This window comes from Falco cherrug, chromosome 7 (assembly GCF_023634085.1).
Source record: "Falco cherrug isolate bFalChe1 chromosome 7, bFalChe1.pri, whole genome shotgun sequence".
Taxonomy (NCBI): domain Eukaryota; kingdom Metazoa; phylum Chordata; class Aves; order Falconiformes; family Falconidae; genus Falco; species Falco cherrug.
In genome coordinates this window covers 30,688,182-30,710,153 of record NC_073703.1, presented here as the reverse complement: position 1 = coordinate 30,710,153, position 21,972 = coordinate 30,688,182, and the positions used below count along the sequence as shown (strand labels likewise).

The window sequence follows — 21,972 nt, the reverse complement described above, 5'->3', positions numbered from 1 at the left end:
CTGTATTTCAACAGTTTACAAATTACTTCCTTCTTCAAACTCAACCTAGAAACAACATTGGAGGGAACTCCTCTTTTAAAAAGGCAGGTTCAAATTACAACCCTTTATTTTCAGAAAAAGGGAGCATAAACATTTTTCAACAAGCGATGCTGAAAAGCTTTCATTTCAGCAATTCACTGCCTGTATTTAAGTATATATCAAAACTCCACAAATTTTGGATTCATCTGCATATTGTGTTTCATTTCCTCAAATTAATTTAAAAAAAAAAATAATCAAAAACTGAGTTTTAAGGAGTCTGTATGAAACAGCCATGATAACATCCTTCTTTTTCTTTTAAAAAATCACATCATCGGCATCTCTGAGATTTCACTCATTTCTGTAAGGGCAGCCCTTCCCTTCTACCTTCAGTGATCTACCTGACTCTTTTTTAAGACATTTGTTTGGAAATGGGAAGGTGAATGCCTAAGAAGGGCAAAAGTTAGCATAAGGACATGTAACACATCACACACAATAAATTACTGCATTTTACACCACAAATTTAGTGGAATAAACATACTGAAAGTCTACACAGATTAACTTTTTGTGCTGTAGAAGATCACTTCACAGTATTGGGAGAAATTGTTCACTATTCCCTGAGGTTTTGACCCAAAGAAGGGAACAGCAAGCAAACACAAGACATTTGCCACTGAACTGTTTTCAGTTGACAACAAAGATCACAAATGCACATGGTATCACAAACGCACACGGTATCAGCGTTCTCCCCAGCAGTAATGCAAGAGGGGATAAAGGGTATGCAAAGGGTTGCACTCAGGACAGGCAGAAGGCAGTGAAAAAATAGAAACGCTTAAGCAGTTTAAAATTATGTTATATCTACAGCCTTACTTTAATGTGGTGAGGCTTGCTAAAATGTGCTAATGAGAAGAAACAGATCTAAAGAAGCAACAAAATGAACTACAGATCTGAGTAAAAAAATAATTAGAAAAAACCCAGCACACTACTCTTCAGAAGAAAAAATTATTTTTCATAATGAAATAATGAATTATTATAATGAATTAAAAAAACAGAATAATTACTTTAAAAAACAAAAATCTGGCTAGGAAGGAAGGGATTTCATGCTCAAAATGAATGAATGAAGCAACACTGCTCCACTCTGGATCCTACCTGAATTTCACTAAGCTGCATTATTACCTTTAATCAAGACTTTTAAAAAATGTTTGTGACAGTCTATGATTTTTTTAAAAGAAAAGCAAAAATAATTCTATCAGATTTGCTTCTATTAACATAAATTAAAGCAATCCTTTAGTTACGTGGCTGTAATAAAAGCAGTGAATCTTAAAGAATTTGTATAACATTGTATTCCATTTTATCTCGTTTTTCTCAATCCAAACAAAAATAACATTTTTAAAGACAGTCACTTTTATGCTGTATTACTCACAAGGTATTAATTTAAAAGAACACTGAGAAATAAAAAGATTCAGATTAAAAACAACCATTAATTTTCTATTCCCAATTTGAGACATCCTGATTTTTCTGAATGTTTACTTAGTGCTGTGTAGTATTCAGGACTAGTTCCCACCAAGTTCACTTGCATTTCAAGTCGTCATCCATTCTGTACATCACAACCCAGTGTTTCAGGCTGAGCAGCAAAAGAGCAAGCAGCTCTGAGCAACTAGCACAGCATCGCCCAAGATATACAGAGCAGAGGAAACAACAAAGTCTTAATTCCTCCAAGGAAATATCCAACTAGTCTAATTTCTGAAAGCCGCGCTTTTTACCCAAATCCCTTACCACTTTTCCTACAAACTTTCAAAGCTTTTAAAATGGGTAAAGCGGGGGGGTCTTACAGCTGCTAATTTAGGAAACTGCAAGATGGAAAGGGCTCACAGAGCAGATAGTCCCTAAGATTTCCTAAGGAAGCACCCCCCCATTAATTAAGTCCAGTAACTCGCATTCAACTAAAATGTAACTTTTAGATGGAAACACGTAAACAGACACTCTAATATCACTTTAACCAGCTCCTGCCAGCAGATATTTTTCCTCATTATTAAAAACACATGCCTAATTTATGGCTTTAGCTGACAGCATTAGCTCTTCTTGTCTTAGACCAGTATTTTCTCACCATAAGACACTATGACCATATCTGCTCTCAAGCTTTTTGATAAACTATTCAAACAGATACTTTTTTAATTGTATGGCATAAGGCATTTTCTTTGGGTCTTTGATCATTTAATGGATCTACATCTCTCTCATTCTCCTATAGCTTCTTCAAGTATGCCAAGTCCCAGATCACATGATGCATCCTAGTATTGATCTTAGCAGTGCTACAAACAGAAGTGACACTGATGCCTCTGTCACACCTAAGAGGAAACAAATCATCCTCATTTGCTCTCTGAGGATGACACATGTACACTCCGGTTAATAACAGATGCTAAAACACCTGATCATTCTTAATTATGATAAGCCTATCTAGCTGTTACACACAAAATAATATTCCACTGTCTCAGAACTCTGCCAAATTTGGGCTGGTGTTCACGCACAAAGCAAAAGTCTAAGCCACGGCACAAAACCCACCCCTGATGAACAGCAAGTGACCACTGGAAAAATTCTAAAGCAACCATTTCACATGGGCAAAAGTGTACTGCTGAAATAAGCTTCTAGAAATTCTACCAAAAAAAATTGAAAATTTATGAAACTGTGCGTACAGAACTTTCAGCCACATTACTGTAGTAACAAAATAGTAAGCAAACGACAAGAACACATTTATGAAAATTGAAAACCCCTTTCTATCAGAAGCAGAACTAGTAATCAAGACAGATACACACAAGACTCAAAGCTCTTACTGTTTCTTTGCCTTGCTTTAAAAACAGAACCGTATTCTTTCTTTCAAATAATTTTGCAGAAATCTCAGATTTTAGTTAAACTTGCCTACAATGAAATGATCATTTCTGGAATAATTACACCATGGAAAGCCACATTTTCCATTTAGACTCAGTTGAGAGATTCTTGTTCATTTGATTATTACTTTGTGAATCACTCAATGTGAAGCATAGGTGGGACACGCTGAAAAGATACTTTTTTTCTACAGTTTCTGCAGCACCTGCTAAAAATTTGAGGCACACAAAATTAAACCTATTCCATACAAAACATTAATCATCTCTTTTGACTTTTTTCCAGGTAGTTACAAATGTGTTCTACTGGAAATGCTTATATCCACATGTGGGCAAATCTCAGCTTCTGAAACATAAATATCTCCATTGATGTTAACTATTTAATGACCCAACACAAGAGATCCTGTAATCAACTCTCCCTATGGAACAGGTCATAAAGGGAACTACACTTATAAATTAATTAGAAGTTCATACTCCCTGCTTAAATTAACTACCCCTGTCCTGAGCAATGGCTTCCTTAGGCCTCTTCTGTTTAGTCACACAGCACAACAGCTTCACACAACTTATCTCCCCTCTCCATCCGCCAAGAGGAAAAACAAAAAACGCTGGGGTGGCTCATTTCATGCATCCCACACAGCATCTCACACGTCTGAAATTACACAGCTGAAGAGTGTTTACACGCCGGCTCAGCAACGAGGCGAGAAACCAGGGCAGCACCCAGGACTATCCAACCTGCAGAGGAGGCCAGTGCAGGGATGCGGAGAGTGTAGATGAAGAAAACTTCCCCTCTTGGGTCACACATGGAGCTCTGCCTGCACCCCATAGAAACTCAGTCCCAGTCCCCACCACCTCACTTCTGGCCTCCTTAGGGTGCTCTCAAAGGCTGCAGCACAAAAGAAACCTTCAGGTAAATTTCCACAGTGTTACAGCTTAGAAAACCAGTAACAGCAACTGATACACTGAGTATTCTGAAAACTTCAGAAGACAACACTCCACAGCTTTCAGCTTAACTTACATAATCAGAAACAGTATTACTCCCTTTGAAAATGAAAGCCAAAATGTTGCATAAACAAACATAATTTACCAAAAAAAATTGTAAGATGGGGGGTGGGAAGAGAAAGAAGGGCTTGGGGTTGGATTCCCCCCACCTCACATCAACACTAGCAAAATATTTGTAGCTGAACTCTGGGGTTTTTTTATTCACCACGAACAGCAAAACATATCCAGACAATAAGTACGTTTTTAAACCAAAACTCCTCTGTTATTTTTTTCCCAGCAACTCTTCCAGTCATTAAATTGTTTTTAGGCAAACCTACTAAACAGCTGCTTAATATTTTCAAGTAGTTTTGGTCCAGGTAGCATCTGCCAGCCTCTTAGCTGCATTTAGTATCCTCCCACAGCTGAAGGCTAACAGACTTCTCTATTGAGACTTAAATCAGCAGCCTCTTTGTCTCCATGCAACTGCTCTTTTACTGAAAATGGTATGGCAGCACAGAAAGCACAGTATGAATTTAAGCAGTGAAGCTTGTAGAAAACTTCTTGTCGTCCAAAAGGAAAAAATGGAAATTCGCACTTATTTCCTCCCTGGAAAAAGTAAAATGCAGGCCTGCCCACCCTCCCTCCAGTCATATGGATGCTATCGCAATGGCATATGCAGGTGCAAAACAGACATTTCAGTGTTGAGATTCACTTGCTGCCCTTCCAGGGAATGGATTAGATGAAATCATTTTTCAGGGCAAGTAGCAGACAAGGACCATGCTGCTTTACATGCTAACTTTTTTTGGTTTTATCTATAAAGGAAATCTCTACTCATGGAGTTAATGAGCTTTCCTGTGATTTGCATCTCCTTGCAGGATTCTCAGAAGTTTTACAAATACAGAATGCTGAAATGCCACACTAGCTTTTTCCTCCTTTTTTAGTATTGTAAGAATGTGGGGGATTCAGTGCTCACATGCTCCTAACCATTTGTAAGAACAACAAACATCAGGGCCAATGTGCCAGATTTACCTAACATTGCCAATTTTCATCTTCTAAAATACAAGCCCAGGAATATTTAACACCAACTACTTAAAAACAAAATAATAAAAAAATACAGAAGCTCTGGTGATGTTTGAACCCAGGCCTGCTATGTAGTATGGCTTCACTAACAAAAAAAACTGTGCTGTGCAAATTTGCTATTTAATATAATCATTATCCTCATCCTCCAAACCCAAACACCTTGTAAAATCAGACTAATATAATCATTATCCTCATCCTCCAAACCCAAACACCTTGTAAAATCAGACTACTTGTCACTAGGTGACAAATGGTACCTAATATCTTAGTATTAGACAAACACAGAAATCTGACCTTTGACAACGTGTTTTCTTTAACGATCTTCAATTGCTGTCAGTTGCCAAAACATACAAAAAAAAAAAAAAAAAAAACCAGCAACACTTGGGAAAAGACCTTCAGCTGTATTTGCATCTAACACTTCAATATTCACCTAATAAAACACTCTTACCTGAAATTTACATATGAAAGCAGTGGTTTTAAATAAAGTTTGTTTGGGGTTAATTGGGGGGGGGGGAATCTTCGGAAATTTTGACAGCTGATTATTGATGACTGGTCTTCCCTATTCTCCTATTCTACTTGAAAAATGCAATTTATCAAGTCCATCAATACAGACAGCCCCCAACAGCACCAACAGTTTTGTTAAAGGGTCACATTTTGCCTAGTAATTAATATAGGCTACAGGCAAATCTTTCAGAAGTTTTTCATCCTCCATTATTCTAAGGAAGCAACCACAACAGAAGCTTTTTGTGCAATCCTTAATAAAACCAGCACACCAAATTGTCAGAACCACTACAAATCAGTACCAGGACGCACTCTTCCTTCGAAGACCGGATTTCTAAGCACGCATGTGCAGGCACACACACATCCCTCCTTGAACCCACAGCTAGATTTGTTTCAGGTTAATGCATCCACTCAATCTCAAATGGTCAGTGCTAAGAAACACACACTCTTGGTTTCTACCTTAGTTGTGCATTCAAAGGTAAATATTTTTAAGTTCAATTCGACTTCACACAATAACCACAAAGAATCAAAATAAAATAAATCAATTCCTTTTCCTTAACACTGTAGGAGATGTTTCAGACTAGCCAGTTGGTAAATTCCATCTTTACTTTTATCATATTTCCAGATATGAAATACTGCAAAATTTCTTTGCTACTTATTATTTGTTCATTCCTTAGGAATGAAAATAAGTAGCAATTAATTGTATTAACTCGTCATTTCTTCTGTTATTTGCCAAAAATCTATCAATACTGACCTCAAATTAATTTCATCTTCCCTAACTTTACACCTTTAGATTCTATCACACTATATTCTTCCCTATCCCAAAGATGTAGTTCTGTAGGAGATAAAGTGGATTAAAGACATATTGAGGATTATAGATTATGCAGTTAGAATAAACACAGGCAAGTATTTCAAATAGCTGACCCTACAGAAAGGAATCACATTCTGTTCTCAAGATGACATACAAAAATAGAAAGCACATTCCACTAGGAAAATATTTACTTAATAATTTATCATTTAAGAACTACTACCGTACAAATCAAAGTACAAAGACAGCATACCGAAATCAATGTGAAGATATATACGCAATGAGTATAATACAGCTTCAATTTCAATTGTGATTGGATTTACAAAGTTTATTCTACATGAACCACACTTCTGTTTTACCCGAAAGTACTAAGTCTACCACTGCCTCCAATTTTTTTGGATAGGAGAGGCTGAGAAAAACAGTACTGCTGAAAAGTCTAGAAATAAAAAGATACAAATCTCAAAGTATCCAACTGGAAAGAAATGCCAGTGAGATAAGAGTCAATTTAGTCCAGACACTAATAACTTCCTTAATGATCTATATGATTAAAATAGCATATAGATAACATCTTCTGAGGATATTAAATGGGGAACTTTGAGCAGCAGCAAAGTCAGAAATAATACAAAGGAACCTAAGCAAATTTCTTACATGACCAGAAAATAAAGTGAAATTCAGCTTGGAAAAACACCAACTAATACATCTGGGATAAATAATCCCAAATATAGATATTCAATATGGACAAGAAACCTGGGAAACAACAATGCAGTAAAACTACATTAACCACAACTGCGGCATGAGCTCAAAAGAGGGGGAGGCACTGTCTATCTAGCCATGGAATCTAAGAATGGGGGGCAAGGCTGAATTATTTCCCTTTCACTCACTCGACTCCTCTCCCTAAAGGAAGCAGACGTGGGTGGGCACCCTACTCAACTATCTTTGCTGCAGCTATGGACACGAGATAGGTCCTGTTGCTCGAGATATTTAAAACTACACAGGTAAAAATACTATCAAGTACTGAATGCTTTATTTATCGAAAAAGATCAACTGTAATGAAAAAAACAGTCTGTGCTTTATTATTTTATATTATGTGTTGTTGTAGAGCTTTCCCATTATGTTTGAAATATCAAGAGTTTTTTAATCCAGAAATGTAATACTTATCCAAAAACAAATAAACGTGAAAATATGTTCATTTCCAAACCATTCGCTTTTTATTGACCATGAAGTTTTGGCACATTTCACCACAAGTGAAGTAACTTTGAAGATGCTGGCTCTCAAATGAAATTTTGCTGTAGTGCAATGCCTGTTCATGCCAGAACCAACCGTGCAAATGCAAAACAACGGGAGACCAACGATGCACTCGGGTCGAATAAGGTCACCTCAGAATCTATTCTGGAGAACATGTCAATCCTCTTCTCTGAAAAATCCTTGATTAGGAAAGTTTCTGCAACAGGAATGACTTAATGATCAAGCAGGAAATAAAATAAAAGAAACTTGCTTAGAGATACTTCAAAACCTGCTTCTAGCCGCTTGCTTCTGTTTCTAGATATTATGGCATTCTTTCATTAGGAGAACATCCTGAAAACTTAAGAAAACTACTTTTACAATGTTAATATCATTTAGAATCTCTCCAATTCCCTTATAGTCTGACAGAACCAGCTCAGAAGCACATACAGAATTTCTAGGAATGATTTAGGTTTCATGGGGATTTTTTTTTTTCTTTTGTAGGATGGCTGCTTTGGGGTGGGATGTCCCCCTCATCCCTAGGGCTAGAAGATCTGTCCCACTTGAGATTTAGGGATACCTGAACCAAATCTTAAACTGGGCCCTTCTTGCCCATCAAGCAAGGTGCTCCAAATGCTGTTTATTGAATTTGACTGTGGGCATTATGGATGTGGTAGTTCAGGGACAACAGGACACTGAAAGAACAGGAAGATAAACGGAAATCCAACACCTTTCTCCTCCCTTTGTGATTTCCTACTACTGGAAAGAGGCAAAAACTGAGATACTCTGATGAGTTCACTGACTCCGTGGTTTCCTGAAAGACTGCATCTTTTGTATTTATTATTTGGGGCATTTGTTTGGTCTTCCTGAAATTAAGGAAGAGTGAGAAATTTCACTCTGTGACCTGAAATTTCACAGTTAATGGGAGGATGGGGTACACAAAACCTCAAGCGTTTTGTTCCTTTCTCCTTTCTTGCTACAATTCCTTTTGACTCATCGCAATGAAGTGTTTAGAATTTTTCCAGGAACCTTTTCACTGCCTAGCTTATGCCTAACCCACAATATAGATCCCATTTGCTCGTTTCTTTCATATTAAAGGACTCACTGCAGTTCTTTTTACTTGTGGCTATCAAGATTTAATCTGGCAGCTCAGATGATATTCTAAAGCAACTCCAGCAATGGACGTTTTGGTTTTTTTTTTTGAGATTATGGCGTCCAAAATACAGGCTAACAACCACCTTGATACACTGCCTCTTCCTCAAGGTGCATCTAAAAAGCCCTGCATCCCAGCCCTCTGCTGCATACCTAGTAGGTCTGCTCTCCTACCTTTGCTATCCAACATACCCTGAGACAATTGCACTGCTTTTCCAATAGCCAAAACTAGGTGCCCGAACTTCAGCCACAATCTCCATCACTTAAGACAGACAATTCTCAGCTCTTCTCTCCACCATCCTTACTAGTCCTAAAAAAAGAAACTAGAGCATTGTTTAATCTTGAGTAAAACACCTGTTAAGGCCTAGGTTTCACCAAAAGCAGGCACAGACTTCTAGTTAAGATCACCTATTATAGACAGTGGCGACTACTTTCTCTCTCTCTTTGCCTTGCCTTTTCACCCTTTTTGCACTTTTTAAAGATGAGTAGAAATTTCATGTTTCTTAGCATTGGTGGGGAAAGTGGTTACATTTCTTCTAATAATAAGCAGGAGGGGGTAAAAACAAAAAGAAAAAAAAAATCAGGAGACTGCATGGAGGAGAAAGGACAAGGAAAATTACTGCACGAATAACAGAAAGGAAAGACTGTCTTGCAGTAAGGTGTGATTACTGCAACAGAGCAGCATGGAGCTGGCATGCTCTTCACGGGGTGGATCTCCATCCTGACAGGTCTAGTCTTGTCTCCAGAAGCGCAAACAACCACTGTGACACACGGATGGAGCTTAAGAAGGTGAACAGACTTTTTTTTTTTCTTTATAAATACAGCTGATTTTATTACATCGAGATTTTCAAGAACCTCTGCAATCCATCCCACCTGGTGTGCTTGTTTTCACATGTATGAGTGAGTTTTATCACCCTCTTGTGGAAAAATATGTGAACTGTATCTGTCAAAGGTTATAGGAAAAAGTAGAAAGGGAGTAAGGAAGATGGTGATAAAGAACAAGCAAAGGAGAAGAAAGGAGAAGTATGGGCCGGGTGGAATAAAGGAAAAGTGAAAGAGAACCAAGATGACTAGTAACACAGTACCACCTCAACTTATTCAAAAAGCTACCCCAAAAATGTTATTTGAAAACAGCAAAGATAACGAGCTGCCAAATTTACTCTCCCTTGGTAACACTCACAATATTCAACAAATAAGTTATGTTCTCTACAGTGATTCAAGTACTGTCTCAGCTGTAACCGCCATCATTCTCACTTTTGTTTCCACACAGATGGGAAAAAGTACTCTCCATAAGCAGTTCTGAACAGTTAACCCTGTGTGAAGTCATAAACCACTTAATACATAAGACTTCCTTATTTATAAAGAGACTGCATATAACATCTATGCCCTGCTGTCGGATTGTGAAAGTGGAAAGCACATGAGCTAAACTTGCAAAGAAAACTAACGGAAGGTTATGCATTCACGTCACATTCTACTGGGTAACATAAAAGAAAAATTAGAATACTTAATTCCTCTAGAATCTGGAATCATCCTCTCCTCTGTTTCTGATTATCACCAATATCAATTTGTAATATGAGAGGTTTAACTTGCAGTAATCTTCCTTTACAACACAACCCATATGACAAGAGATTCAAAACTTGAAAGCAACAAATTTACTGCCACCTGCATTTTAAAACCAGAAAATCCAAGTTTGGTACAAGCACACACAAAAAAGACGACAAGACACTCATCATAAGAATAAATCGTAAAATTAAAACTCATGACACTGCAAAGAAGCACAGAAATCCTAAACAACAAAAGGTCAGCTCAGATCAGGTAGACAGCACAAGCAGGGTGATAAAATAGAGATCTTACACAACGTATCCCTAAAACTTCCCAAAAAATCTTCCAGGAATCCCACAGAAAACTAGACTGTAACCAACACAAACCACAGTTACTTCTTAATGACACTAAACATTGTTTCTGATGCTCCTCAAAGCCTTAGAAACCCATTAAAAATAACAGTTCTAATGAAGATCATCTAACCTTATGATAAAAGAATCCCTAAAGAAACACTTCCCTCGCATTACACAAACTCATTTATACCTAGCCATCATTCACAATGAAAAGTATAAAATGCTTTATTTCATTCTTTTAATCAAAATCTGTCAGTAAAGTACTTCTCCAGAGAACATGTAATTTCAGCTTAACCTTACTCTTCATGAAGGTTATCTGATTTTTCTGAACAAAAATCACTGTATCCAAGTGCTTAACCATTACCTCCAGGTGGGGGTTCAAGTCCTAAAATTAATACTTTTACCAGGAGGTACACACAGTTATCTGCATTTATTCATCATCCTTGAGATACCACTGATTATTTATTTTAGCTTCTGCAAAATACCCATCAAGTAAGGAAGGCTGAGTCTGCAACTGACGTTTTGCAGCAGACACATCTTTTTAACTTCATAAAAATCTTGAAAAAAAACCCCAACTAATTATGCACAAACTTTTATAACCAGAATAACAAACTGCTTGCCTCCACCTCTATTACAACTTGATCAGTTCTGAAGTCCAACATTAAGTTATTAGAACAAGCTCTTCAGACCAGGGAACGCAAGCAGATGCTGTTACAGAAGAGCTAGCAATATGTCCAATGATGTTCAACAGACTTTACAGCAATCTGCTATTCTACTTTTTCTTTTAGGAAGCTATCCAGAAATGATCCCTTTCACTTTCTTGCCTTCTGCCCATTTAACCAGGTACATCAGCTCTGTTGTATTGTGTTCCTTCTCTGTCCCAGACCCTTGCAGATGCCAGGGGAAGGCCCATGCACTTTACATGCAAGGAAAATACCACAGTTAAGAACCTGTCATACAGACTGGAAATGAAAAAATAACGATAAAAATAAATAAAGGGCATAAATGCAAAATAATAATTTTTTTTATAAAAATGTATTAATAAAAACACCATAACATGTTAAAATGTTTTAAAATAAAATTATTATTAAATATATGCATTTTCAAAGTGATACACACATCACGATCTACTAGAAAAACCTTCCATCATTGCAATTCATTATTACTCCTGATCAGAACTGATTTCCCTGTAGCCTGACTTCAAGACTTTGTTCAAAACAGTCAATTTTTTCAATCAAGTGCAACAACTGTGGGCACAAAAGTATTCTACACCAGTTCTCTGGACAGCTACCTTATCTTTTGAAAATGCTTGATAAAAATCCTCAGACTGTAGCTGCAGCAATTTTTACTTTTTTTTTTTCCTTTAAGCAGCAAACCACACACAGAAGCCATCAACCCTTCCTAAAAGTTCACCATTTCAGTTGTTCTACATTAATTGTTTGAGAGGACACAGGATCAGGAACATCACTAAAATTAGGAGGAGACAAAATGTTTTTAACAATCTGGTTTACACTGTTGTCCCCACGGACACTCATCTTGGCACAGATGAGAGGTAGTGCACTGTGGTATATGCTTGGGAACTTCTTGAAGAAGGTTTGCCACCAGAAAAAACCCTCATGTAACTGTACCTGCCAATAAAGACTGACACTTAAAACCAGCGAGGTTTCAAACTAAGAAAAGCCCTGTCATACCCTTCTGAAAGACAACTCCGGTATTTTTCTAACATATTTTCCTTAACCTTTGATGAAGTAATGGTTGCCCATTTGCTGATAATTATGAATTAGACAGTTACCAAGATAACACAGTCCCACCACTGATCCATAAATGCCTAACCCTACCAAAACTCACTGAACTCAGCAAGCCCTCTCGGCTGTTACTTCTAAGGATTTTTGCCTGATTGAGCCAAAGAAACAGTAATAACTTCACTGAAAAAACTGTAGGTGAAAGGAAGTTACCCTGAATCTAAAAATAGGTTTCTGTCTTCCTCCCACTCCCCAGAAAGCATAAATGAAAATGCTCTTTTCTCAGGGAGGCAGTAGCTTAGAACAGATGAACATGAAGGGACTATATAGTCTATTACTACTATATAGTCTACTACTATAAAGCTTTACCAATTAACAGAAGTAGCATTCCATTGTAAGTACTGAATTTTAAAAACAGAATAGAAAATTAAATAAGCTCAAAATCTAAATTTTATATGATATTAAATATAACTTATTTTACATACACAAATTATATTACACACATTTAATATAAACAAACACAGATTATAATTTATAAATACACACGAAATTCCAGAGATATGGAATATGTCCCTTTCACAGCAGTAAAGCTACATATCGTAATCAATTATAAAGGCGGCCATCATGTATACTATATAGAAATAACTGCATGGATAAACCAGAACTTGTATTTGTCAAAAGTACTTTAGGAAAGGAATATAAAGGAGGTGCTTATTACAGAAACAGGAGGTTCTGTTACAGACCCACAGGGTTACACTTGGACACAGAAAAGAAAACTGTGATATTATTAGACAAATAAATAATACTGGGAAACATATTACAGAGACACACTGTGCAAATACAGACTGAAACCAAAAGTTTCTGATGATGGTAAAGTCTAAACATCCCTGCAGAAAATCATCAAGATTTTAGACTCAACGTGTGAAGAGTACAGAAATACATTTTACACAGTGATGACAAGTTACTTCACTTTAAAAATAAATAAAAGAGAAAAGAAAAGGAAGAGGTGGGAATGATCATCACTTAACATTTCTAGGAGGTAGACTAACAAATTCCAAGAGTAAAACAATTACATTGAGGACTTCAGGTTAAAAAGCAAAACAAAAAAAAACACACACACCCCGCCCCCCACAAACAAAAAACCACCACCACCACAGCTATAGGAAAATCACCAGGCCTAAGGAGACTTAGAAATAAATAAAGACAACTGAATGGAAACATTAGAAGATCGGGGCCAAGCTGACATTCTCACCAACTGCAGTTTCACTAATACACTGTCAAGATAAGGAGGTGTTATTTTACTATGATCTTAACTACAAGTCAGCATTTCCATGTGTAGTCAGCATACACATGCCCATTCTCTCTACAAAACTACAAATCTACAAACTTCCAAATGTAGGAGACAATAACAAGTGGAGAAAAAATCACAAAGACTGTAATTAGTAGATGGCCCTTTCTAAACACCATCAAACAAATACCTTCTAGAAACAACCAGAAACATTTAAGATTATTGGAAAGGATTATTCTACAACCACCAGATGCTGAAAAAAATAGAAAGTTAAGTATATATTAAAAAAACAGTTGCCAAGAGCACAAAAGAAAGTGAAGAAATTAATTACATATGACAAGAACCTCATAAATCTTAAGAAAAAATAACAGATAGGCCATGTCCTTCTCCTTTTTGGGGCTGTGGCCCTATTCCCTAATCTTACAGAGAGATGGCCCGTTATGTCCAGATTTATTTCAACCAGAATGGGCACAAAATTCCTAAAAGTAGTTCCAGGATTGATGCTTGATTCACCATTAAGTATGTACAGCACAATATAAGTTCCAGCATTTCTTTCACAAAATGAATTGGTAGTCCTGGGATCTATTTCCAATTATGGAAATAAAGCAAAATTTTATTTTGAAAAGCCATAACCACTATGACCCTCAATTCCTGTTTATAAATTAGGATAACATATTTAGCTTAGGTATATTATTAACAGTTTATTGACACCTGTAAAGTATTTCAAATGTCACAAACTGAGAGTAGCCCAGTGAAGACAAGCAGCCAACCCCCATGGAAGTCAACAGAAAACAGAAGCTGCATCTTTCTTCTTATACAACCCAAATCCAAACTATTTCCCGTATGCACAGTTCTGAAGACAGTATCCGCAAGTCTGAAAAAGCCAGACCTTTTTATGATAAAGGAGATTTTTAAAAAATCAAAAGTAATAGTGTTTGAAAAAGAAGGTGCACATCTTGCAGTTCTCACTTAGTCAAGAGGCTTCTGGAGTTAGTAAGACTTTTTTACTGTTTAGGAACTTCAGCATTTGACCTCTAGATAGGATTCATAAAAAAAAGCTTATAATAAAATATCAACCATAGGGAAATAATACAATGATCAAAAGCAAACAGCAACTGAAAAGAGATTTTCCCTTTTTGACTATGCAATGCTCTTTTGTTGCCACTACAGCAACTCTTTAATGCCATGGAAACTATCTGATAAATGTATTAGAAGCTCAATAAATTTCATAATATTGAGGCAGCAAAGCAATTGGTACTGTTGACAGAGAACTTCTGTTCTGAGTGTCTATTTTAAGGAAGAAAAATTATCTAAAAATAAAAATCAGACTTTGAGCTGTTTTCATCAAAAATAGACAATGGTTTTAGAAAACCTGAAAGTAAACTACAGTAACTACATTAGATCATTGGAAAATGTGGGAGGATGATAGGAAAAAATAGGCACACCTTGAAATTACAAAAATGGGATACACTGATTTAAAATTTCACAGTCTTACTTTTGGATGGTTTGCTTTACCTAACATGTATGGTTAATGAAGGCAAGTGGTATGGAAAGAACACTGAGAATTACATGCAAGTTTCTGTCCAATTTCTCAAGATGCTACACACGTATTCATAAGGCGTATGATCTTTTTAGTCATCTGAATGTCTGTCGTCTTCTTCTGGACAGTCCCACACACATTACAGGTGTGGTAGAAACACAAATGAACTCCCCCTCCCCCTTTTTACAGGTAATACTGAAATTGCTCTGGTTTCATGTGTCCAGTGCTACAATATACTTTTTTCCAACCAACTCTAACGTTGCACTCCAACCAATGTACCTCCAGAGACTTCTAAGCAAAAAGAGTACCTATACGAAATGAAAGTAAAATAACCCTCCGATAAATAATACACCTATCCAATACACACATAATACTATCTTCCTCTACAAAAGAAGCATGATTTGAGGCATGCCACAAACCCAGTTAACAAACTTGGGCTGGGTTTGACTAAGGCACAGAGGCAAAGGTACTCTTTCCCAGAAAGGGCCCTTCACCAGGACTGCTCTGCCACAAACCAGTCCCCCACAGGACCTGCCAGCCTTGATGATACCAATAACCTCTTTAAAAGTAAAGCCAAAATCTAAAGCCATAATGCACTGCAAGATACACCAGGCATGCAAACATTTAAAAATGCATGCGAGATTGAAAATATGTAAGAATACACATCTTGAAAATGCAGGACAATTGTATCACAACTCCCATATGCACTTCTCATTGCATTCCTCTACACTTGAAACAAAGGAGAAAAGGCTGGTTTTAAAATGTTATATTGCACATTAGTCATATTAAAAAAGATAACTCCAAATTAGATTTAGTCACAATGCAATAAATAAAAATACAATTACATTTTCAGAAAAAGTTAAGTCTTTACTGTAGGCAAACAGAGCAGCTTTTTGGCTTGTGGCTTTTGAAAGCCCAAAGGCAGCCCAAAAGAGCCTTTGAAGGCACATCTTAGTTTCTAAATACATTGAAGGTTTGTTTCAAAAAGATAAAATACACACACTTCTGTTACTTAAATTAAAAAAAACTAGAAAAACAACAAGCAAACAAAAACCTAACAAACAAACAAACAAACAAAACAGTAACAACTTAATTTCTCTGTATTTTTTTTTCTGGAATAAGCAATACTGAAAATTCCGGTGATTCTTATTACATTTCCTAAACAGCAGCTTATCCTTCAGACTTGTACATATCATCAAAACATACTGTCTCTTCTATTATTTTTTCCTGAAACATTTTTATTACCAGATGAACAACAACGCTGACTTATCTATCTGTTTTTGCAATACAGGCGTGTATGTTCACAGAAGGCAACAGACTGCATTAAAACACTACCAAAACAAGCCATTTCACTATATATGACTCTGCCCCTAGGGAAAGGAATGAGAGCAGATAAGATGTGACAGATGTGTAGTCACGTCACTTAATACACTACTGGAAGGTGCTCAAATCATTATGGTGACAGGCATATATAAAAACTTGCAAAGAATGGACTAAGCATTTATCTAGCTTTCTGCATACATGATTCTTGCAATCAAAGAAGATACTGAAGTCCATAAAAGTGCTGCTTGAGAGAAGGCAGCCTGTAAATGACAATATACAATATATTTGGGTTTTTTTTTTAAAAAGAAGAAGGGAACATACCACGTATGTTTTTGTCAGCAAAGCTCCTCAATCATGAATATGAAAAACATCTAAGGTTGAATTTGAGGTCTGTCCTCTAAAGATTTCCTGTACTGAAATATTCCTGAAGAGGTTTAATTAAACTTGAAATTTACACAAAACAAGAAGTTTAAATAAACTTAGCAACTGTAGGTCTCCAAACTGACTGCGTTTTTCTGAGACTTTAAAATGCTATTTTGCTGAAGCCTCTTCTCTGTTTTGGTTTGAAAGACCCAAACAACAAGAATAAAATTGGAAATCATATGGTTATTGGACTGAGGTAATAGGACTAGTCACTTGTTTGAAGTGTAAACCTGAGTTTAAAAAATTAGGACTTTGAGGCAATTGGCCACGAAAAGTATGAAAAACGCAGGAGAAAATTGTTTCCTCACTTCTTTCAGGTTTAATAATCCTGAATGTTACAAACATTAATGTAGGTCAAGAATATTTCCAAACAGTAACATGATTTTTAACTGCCAGTGTCCCTTCAGCAGGGACCAATACCACTACTGTTTCAGGTAGATTATTAGGTTCAAATCCTGCAAATTAAATCTGCACAGGTAGATCCCTGTGCCTCTGAGAATCCGCATTGTCAAAGAGGGAAAACTAACTCACAGGATCAGGTTCTTCATTTGAAGCTGGACCACTGTAACTGATTATGACACTAATCATAAATGTCTCACCAACACTCTCTGCTCCCCATCTGTTTGTTTTATCTTATTATAGTGTTATATCTCAGTCCACAGGACTAACTACAGTAGTCAAATAAAGCACCTGCCCAAGCCTATGTTTCTGCAAGACCAGTTCCTCAGACAAAGACAATGTTTTTATGCTTGTGCACATACCCAGTTTATTCCCCAAATGGGACTACACAACAGAATGAAAAAATTATAACATCAATTTCTTCATTTATACAAATACAAATCTCAATGTTTTCCAGTAATCTAGCCATTTAAGACAAAGGATAAACTCCATTCACCTTCTGAAGTGCAGCAACTACTATTTTTAAAGGAAACAACCTGCATATCAAAAATGACCTGCAAAAGTACACTGAGCTTTAAACTTATTTTAAAGGAGCATTGGCTTCTTCATTATACTGTCGCAATACAACAAGAAAAAAATTGTAAAATAATACTCATTACAGACTACAAAGTCAAATCTGCTGGCACCAACAGACCATAAACCGAAAAATGCTGAAGGTGGGGAGCATTCTGGTACAGCACAGCTCCAGGCCTCCCACTCTTCTACTTTCCTCTATGCTTCTAGGTTGATCACTGTCAGGCACAATGCAGTGGGGCTAGGTGGAGCTTTCTTTTGATCCAGTATGGCCATTTGTGCATTCTTACAAGTACCTCACAGAAAGGAACCCAAAATATTTTAATGACTACTCCACTAGAACTGATCCTAGAATCCTACTTTTAATTTGAAAGACACACATTAAGGGGTGAGGGTTTTTGTGGGGGTTGGGGGGGGGGGGGGTTCCAATTTCTCTCTTCTTATGAAGAAGTGGGGTTAAGAACTAAATCAAAGTTCAAATACATATTTATTAATTTTTTCAATAATCTGATTAACATATTTTCCAAACAGGTAGAGGAGGGAATATGGGAAATATACTTGCCACAAAGCAAAAATGGGACACACATAATCTTGCTATTTTGCAGAATTATCAGCAACGACCACACTTGTTTTCACTACTTATAGCAGAAAAGAATAGCAATGAAAAAAATCCACAAAACCAAATAAACCATTTGATAATTCAGTGTAAAAGAAACACTTCTGAAAGGCAATCCCCCCCTTCCTCACCAGACATAATTCTGAGAAGTGCTTTTGGCCCTGTATTTGTACTGAAATTCAGTGACAACTGGGATTTAGGGGAAGCATTCAAGATATTACAGAGATATTGGCATCCTTTCAAGAGTAGTATGCTGGATCATAATTTTCTTTCCCAAATTAGAGGTTAAAACTGCCAGAAGAAACTCAACGCGAGCTGGGATACTCAGGTTCTCAAAACAGTAGTGTCTTGCCTAAGACCTGATTGGCAGCACATCCACCCTCTTGAGATGCTGCAGCTCACTGGACCTTTCAATTTCCAAACCCAGCAGAAGCCAGGAGCTGGGAACTACCCATTCACAAATGGTAGGAGAGGGGGTCCCACCTCCCCACTAATACCTTGCTGGAGGGCAATGAAAACATGCCCGTGAGCTGCACTGGGCACCACTGTCACAGGCTGCAGACCCACACGACAAAGAAAGATACTAAAAACCAGTCTCCCTCTGCTCACAAGTCAATTTACCCATACCAAAATTACTGGTTATTTATGTCAACTGTTGAGGATTCACCAACTGAAATACACGCAGCCTGGGTGCCTTGAAAATCCAAGTCACAGTACAGGTTAACATCAGCATTTAAAACTTTCAAGAGCATTGCAAACAACTACCACACCTTCAAATCACAGATAAACTATTTTGTAGAGCTTAACTATATGCATTTCTGGCATGAAACATTTCTCATTGCTAGCAAAATTTCCCTGCAGTTCCTGGCAACAGAATACTTTGAGTTTACAAGCTGGCTGTAGAGTAAAACTGTTTTAGTAATTAAAAATCATTCCTGATCTTACCTTTTAGCAGAGGCAGGGGAGTTAACTCGATAGGCTTGCCCTGAGACCTAAACTGGGAGGAGCTTTGTGACCTCTTCTGTCTGGCTTTTCTGACGGACTTCCGAGAAAATCCGTCTACTTTATCCACTGATGGAGGAGTAGTTGGTGCTGAGGACATATCCCTACTGAAGGAAAACAAATGTCAGAAAGATATTCCAAATGGATGAAATGGGCAAAGATTAACCTAATTTTTCAAAAAATCATCATCATCTTCTTTCTGCACCACTCTCCTGCTGACAACTCACCCGGATATACGATTAAGACAGCAAACTCACCAACATATGTACAAATTGTACAGAATAAACTTATGGAACAGTGTAACAATTCTTCTCACTCCCTTTTTTATCTGTGTCTGCCATTTGCCAAAAATCCTGCAACAGGAAAAATTCAGACCTAACGCTGACATAATTACGTCAATAGAACGTCATACAACTGTGGACTTGTCACAGGATTGTAGCCTTAAACTATATGCTCTTTGGGACAAAGTAATTTCAACTCATTCTGCAAGGGACCATGCACGCTAAAGAATGGGTACGCAAAAAGGTACAACTGGTTCTTTGCCATTAGTCATCAATATGCATAGAAAGAAAAAAAAAAATAGGACAGAAGAAAAACTCAGTTTATTTGCCATACCTACATACAAGATTTTCTAGAGATTTAAGAAAGCATAACAAAAAGTACTGCTATGCTTTACAATTTCACTAAAACAGACAAATTTTACATATTACTTCTTTATTCTCCATTTTAGAAACATTCAGCTATTTTCTTGTGAGTCTTTTCACACATAGTTATTCCAGGTCCTGGCATTTCTGTAAGAATAGCAGTGTGGTAACCATAACTGTTCTAAGGGCATAAACCAGACGAGGTTTGCAGGGAGAGGCAGAGAGCCAAAAAAGGTTTCCACAAGCAAAAGTTTGTTTCCCAACTCTATCAGCTGGTCTAAGAAATAAGCATTGCTTCTTCCTATAAAATTTGCCTTAGTAACTCCTGTAGCTGATTCCATGCTACTAAGAAATACCAAAAGGAAACATTTCAACAGTGAATTAATCCATCCAGCTATTGTATTTACCAGTCTCGTCCTGTCTGTTAAAAAGGCCCATCGCATCTTGGCTGAAATACATGAGTAATACTTAAGGGAAACGAGACAGGAGAAATCTAGGCCTACATATTTCCAGCAGCTCTTTGTACAGTTAACTTCACCAGCATGTGCGCTCCTACTGAAATCAACAGAACTATCTGCATTAATAGCACGATTATTAACAAGGGCAGCTCTGTTGATTTCACTAAGGCTACACACAAGTGCAAAGTTAAGCATCGGCATAAGCATTTGCAGGATCAGGGTCTTAGAACATGTCCTTGGAAAGCATTACTCATCCTCAATGTCTGTTGACTTCAATTACCAAAGTGACTCGTATGCTAAAAGAAGTTGATTCCACAATATAGAGAACACTTTCGAGTACTTATTTTATTAAAATATTTGGTTACTCATATGCTTCATCAATGATTAAATCCCTTGAAGCAGACACTATTTGGGTTTGTCCTTTTTAAGAAAAGCTTTAGAAAGTACGATTTATTGCAACAGCGTAAACAAGTTCCGAAAGATAAGAACTATTTAATGCAAAATTACATACGTGTACTAAATCTATCAAAAATGGGAGTATAAACTCCACAGCTTCTTCGAGGAAGCATGTGCAGCACCCAGAAGCTGAACTGTGCAGCTGGCATTACAATAAGGGAAAAGCCTTGTTCTATCTTTTTGATTTCTCCTGAGGTATTCTTTCACTACTGAGTTATGCATTCTAAATATAATACGCTATCAGCAACATGAACCTGCACCTTAAACTGGTCTTGTTTATCATCTGGGGAGAAAAAAAAAATACCACCATTACCAGGGTATTCAGGCCCCAGCCAAGATTAATAAATAAAAAAGTCAGATAAACTGAAATAGAATGGCCTGTACTTCAGCAACCCACTTCTAAGATTTCAACAGTCCGCCAAAACACACATAAACACAAAGTTACCTGTTACATAAATCAAATTCTGGAAATATCAACAAAAATGTATTCTTAAAGTCTGAACTGGTTGGCCCTATTTCATCTCATCAAAAAGATTCACCTCTCCATCACGTGCATCATTGAAGTGTAACCATTTCTGCAGAAATGTTTGCATGCTCTCACAAAATTAAATTACAAATAAAATAAAATTAAAAAAATGGACAGGGACTAAAGTAGATCACTTAAACTGCAGGATCATTGTGTCAGCAAGAAGCTTTACCGACACTTCTCTGCTGTAAATTTAGTAACAGTTTCCCTAACCTGCTTTATAAATTATTAAAATCTAATTCTAATTCAACAAGACTACATCCAGCCTAACAACCTTACAGTAAACACTGATCTGGTTTTTCATCTCTCCAAATGCACGCTCGCTCCCCTGAATGCACTACCACAGTGAAATACAGTTTCAGCTGGGAGGGGGGGGGGGGGCGGGGGGGGAGCCCGAGATTATTTATTGTGTGCGAGTGGGAAAGCTGCAAACCCAGCCGCTGCTTCTTGCTCCTTTCAGCA

General features: G+C 37.0%; 1 protein-coding gene across 3 annotated transcripts in view; it reads right to left on the bottom strand.

Moving 5' to 3' along the window:
* The window catches only part of PPP2R5E (protein phosphatase 2 regulatory subunit B'epsilon), a 77,409-nt gene that overhangs the window by 54,442 nt on the left and 995 nt on the right, over window positions 1-21,972 (bottom strand). For 2 of the 3 annotated variants that reach the window (XM_055715724.1, XM_055715722.1), the window contains exon 2: window positions 19,370-19,533. In XM_055715724.1, the coding sequence (XP_055571699.1) occupies window positions 19,370-19,526 (157 nt within the window). In that variant the 5' untranslated portion in view covers window positions 19,527-19,533. The remainder of the gene's footprint in view (window positions 1-19,369; window positions 19,534-21,972) is intronic. The other variant, XM_055715723.1, reaches the window with a different exon arrangement.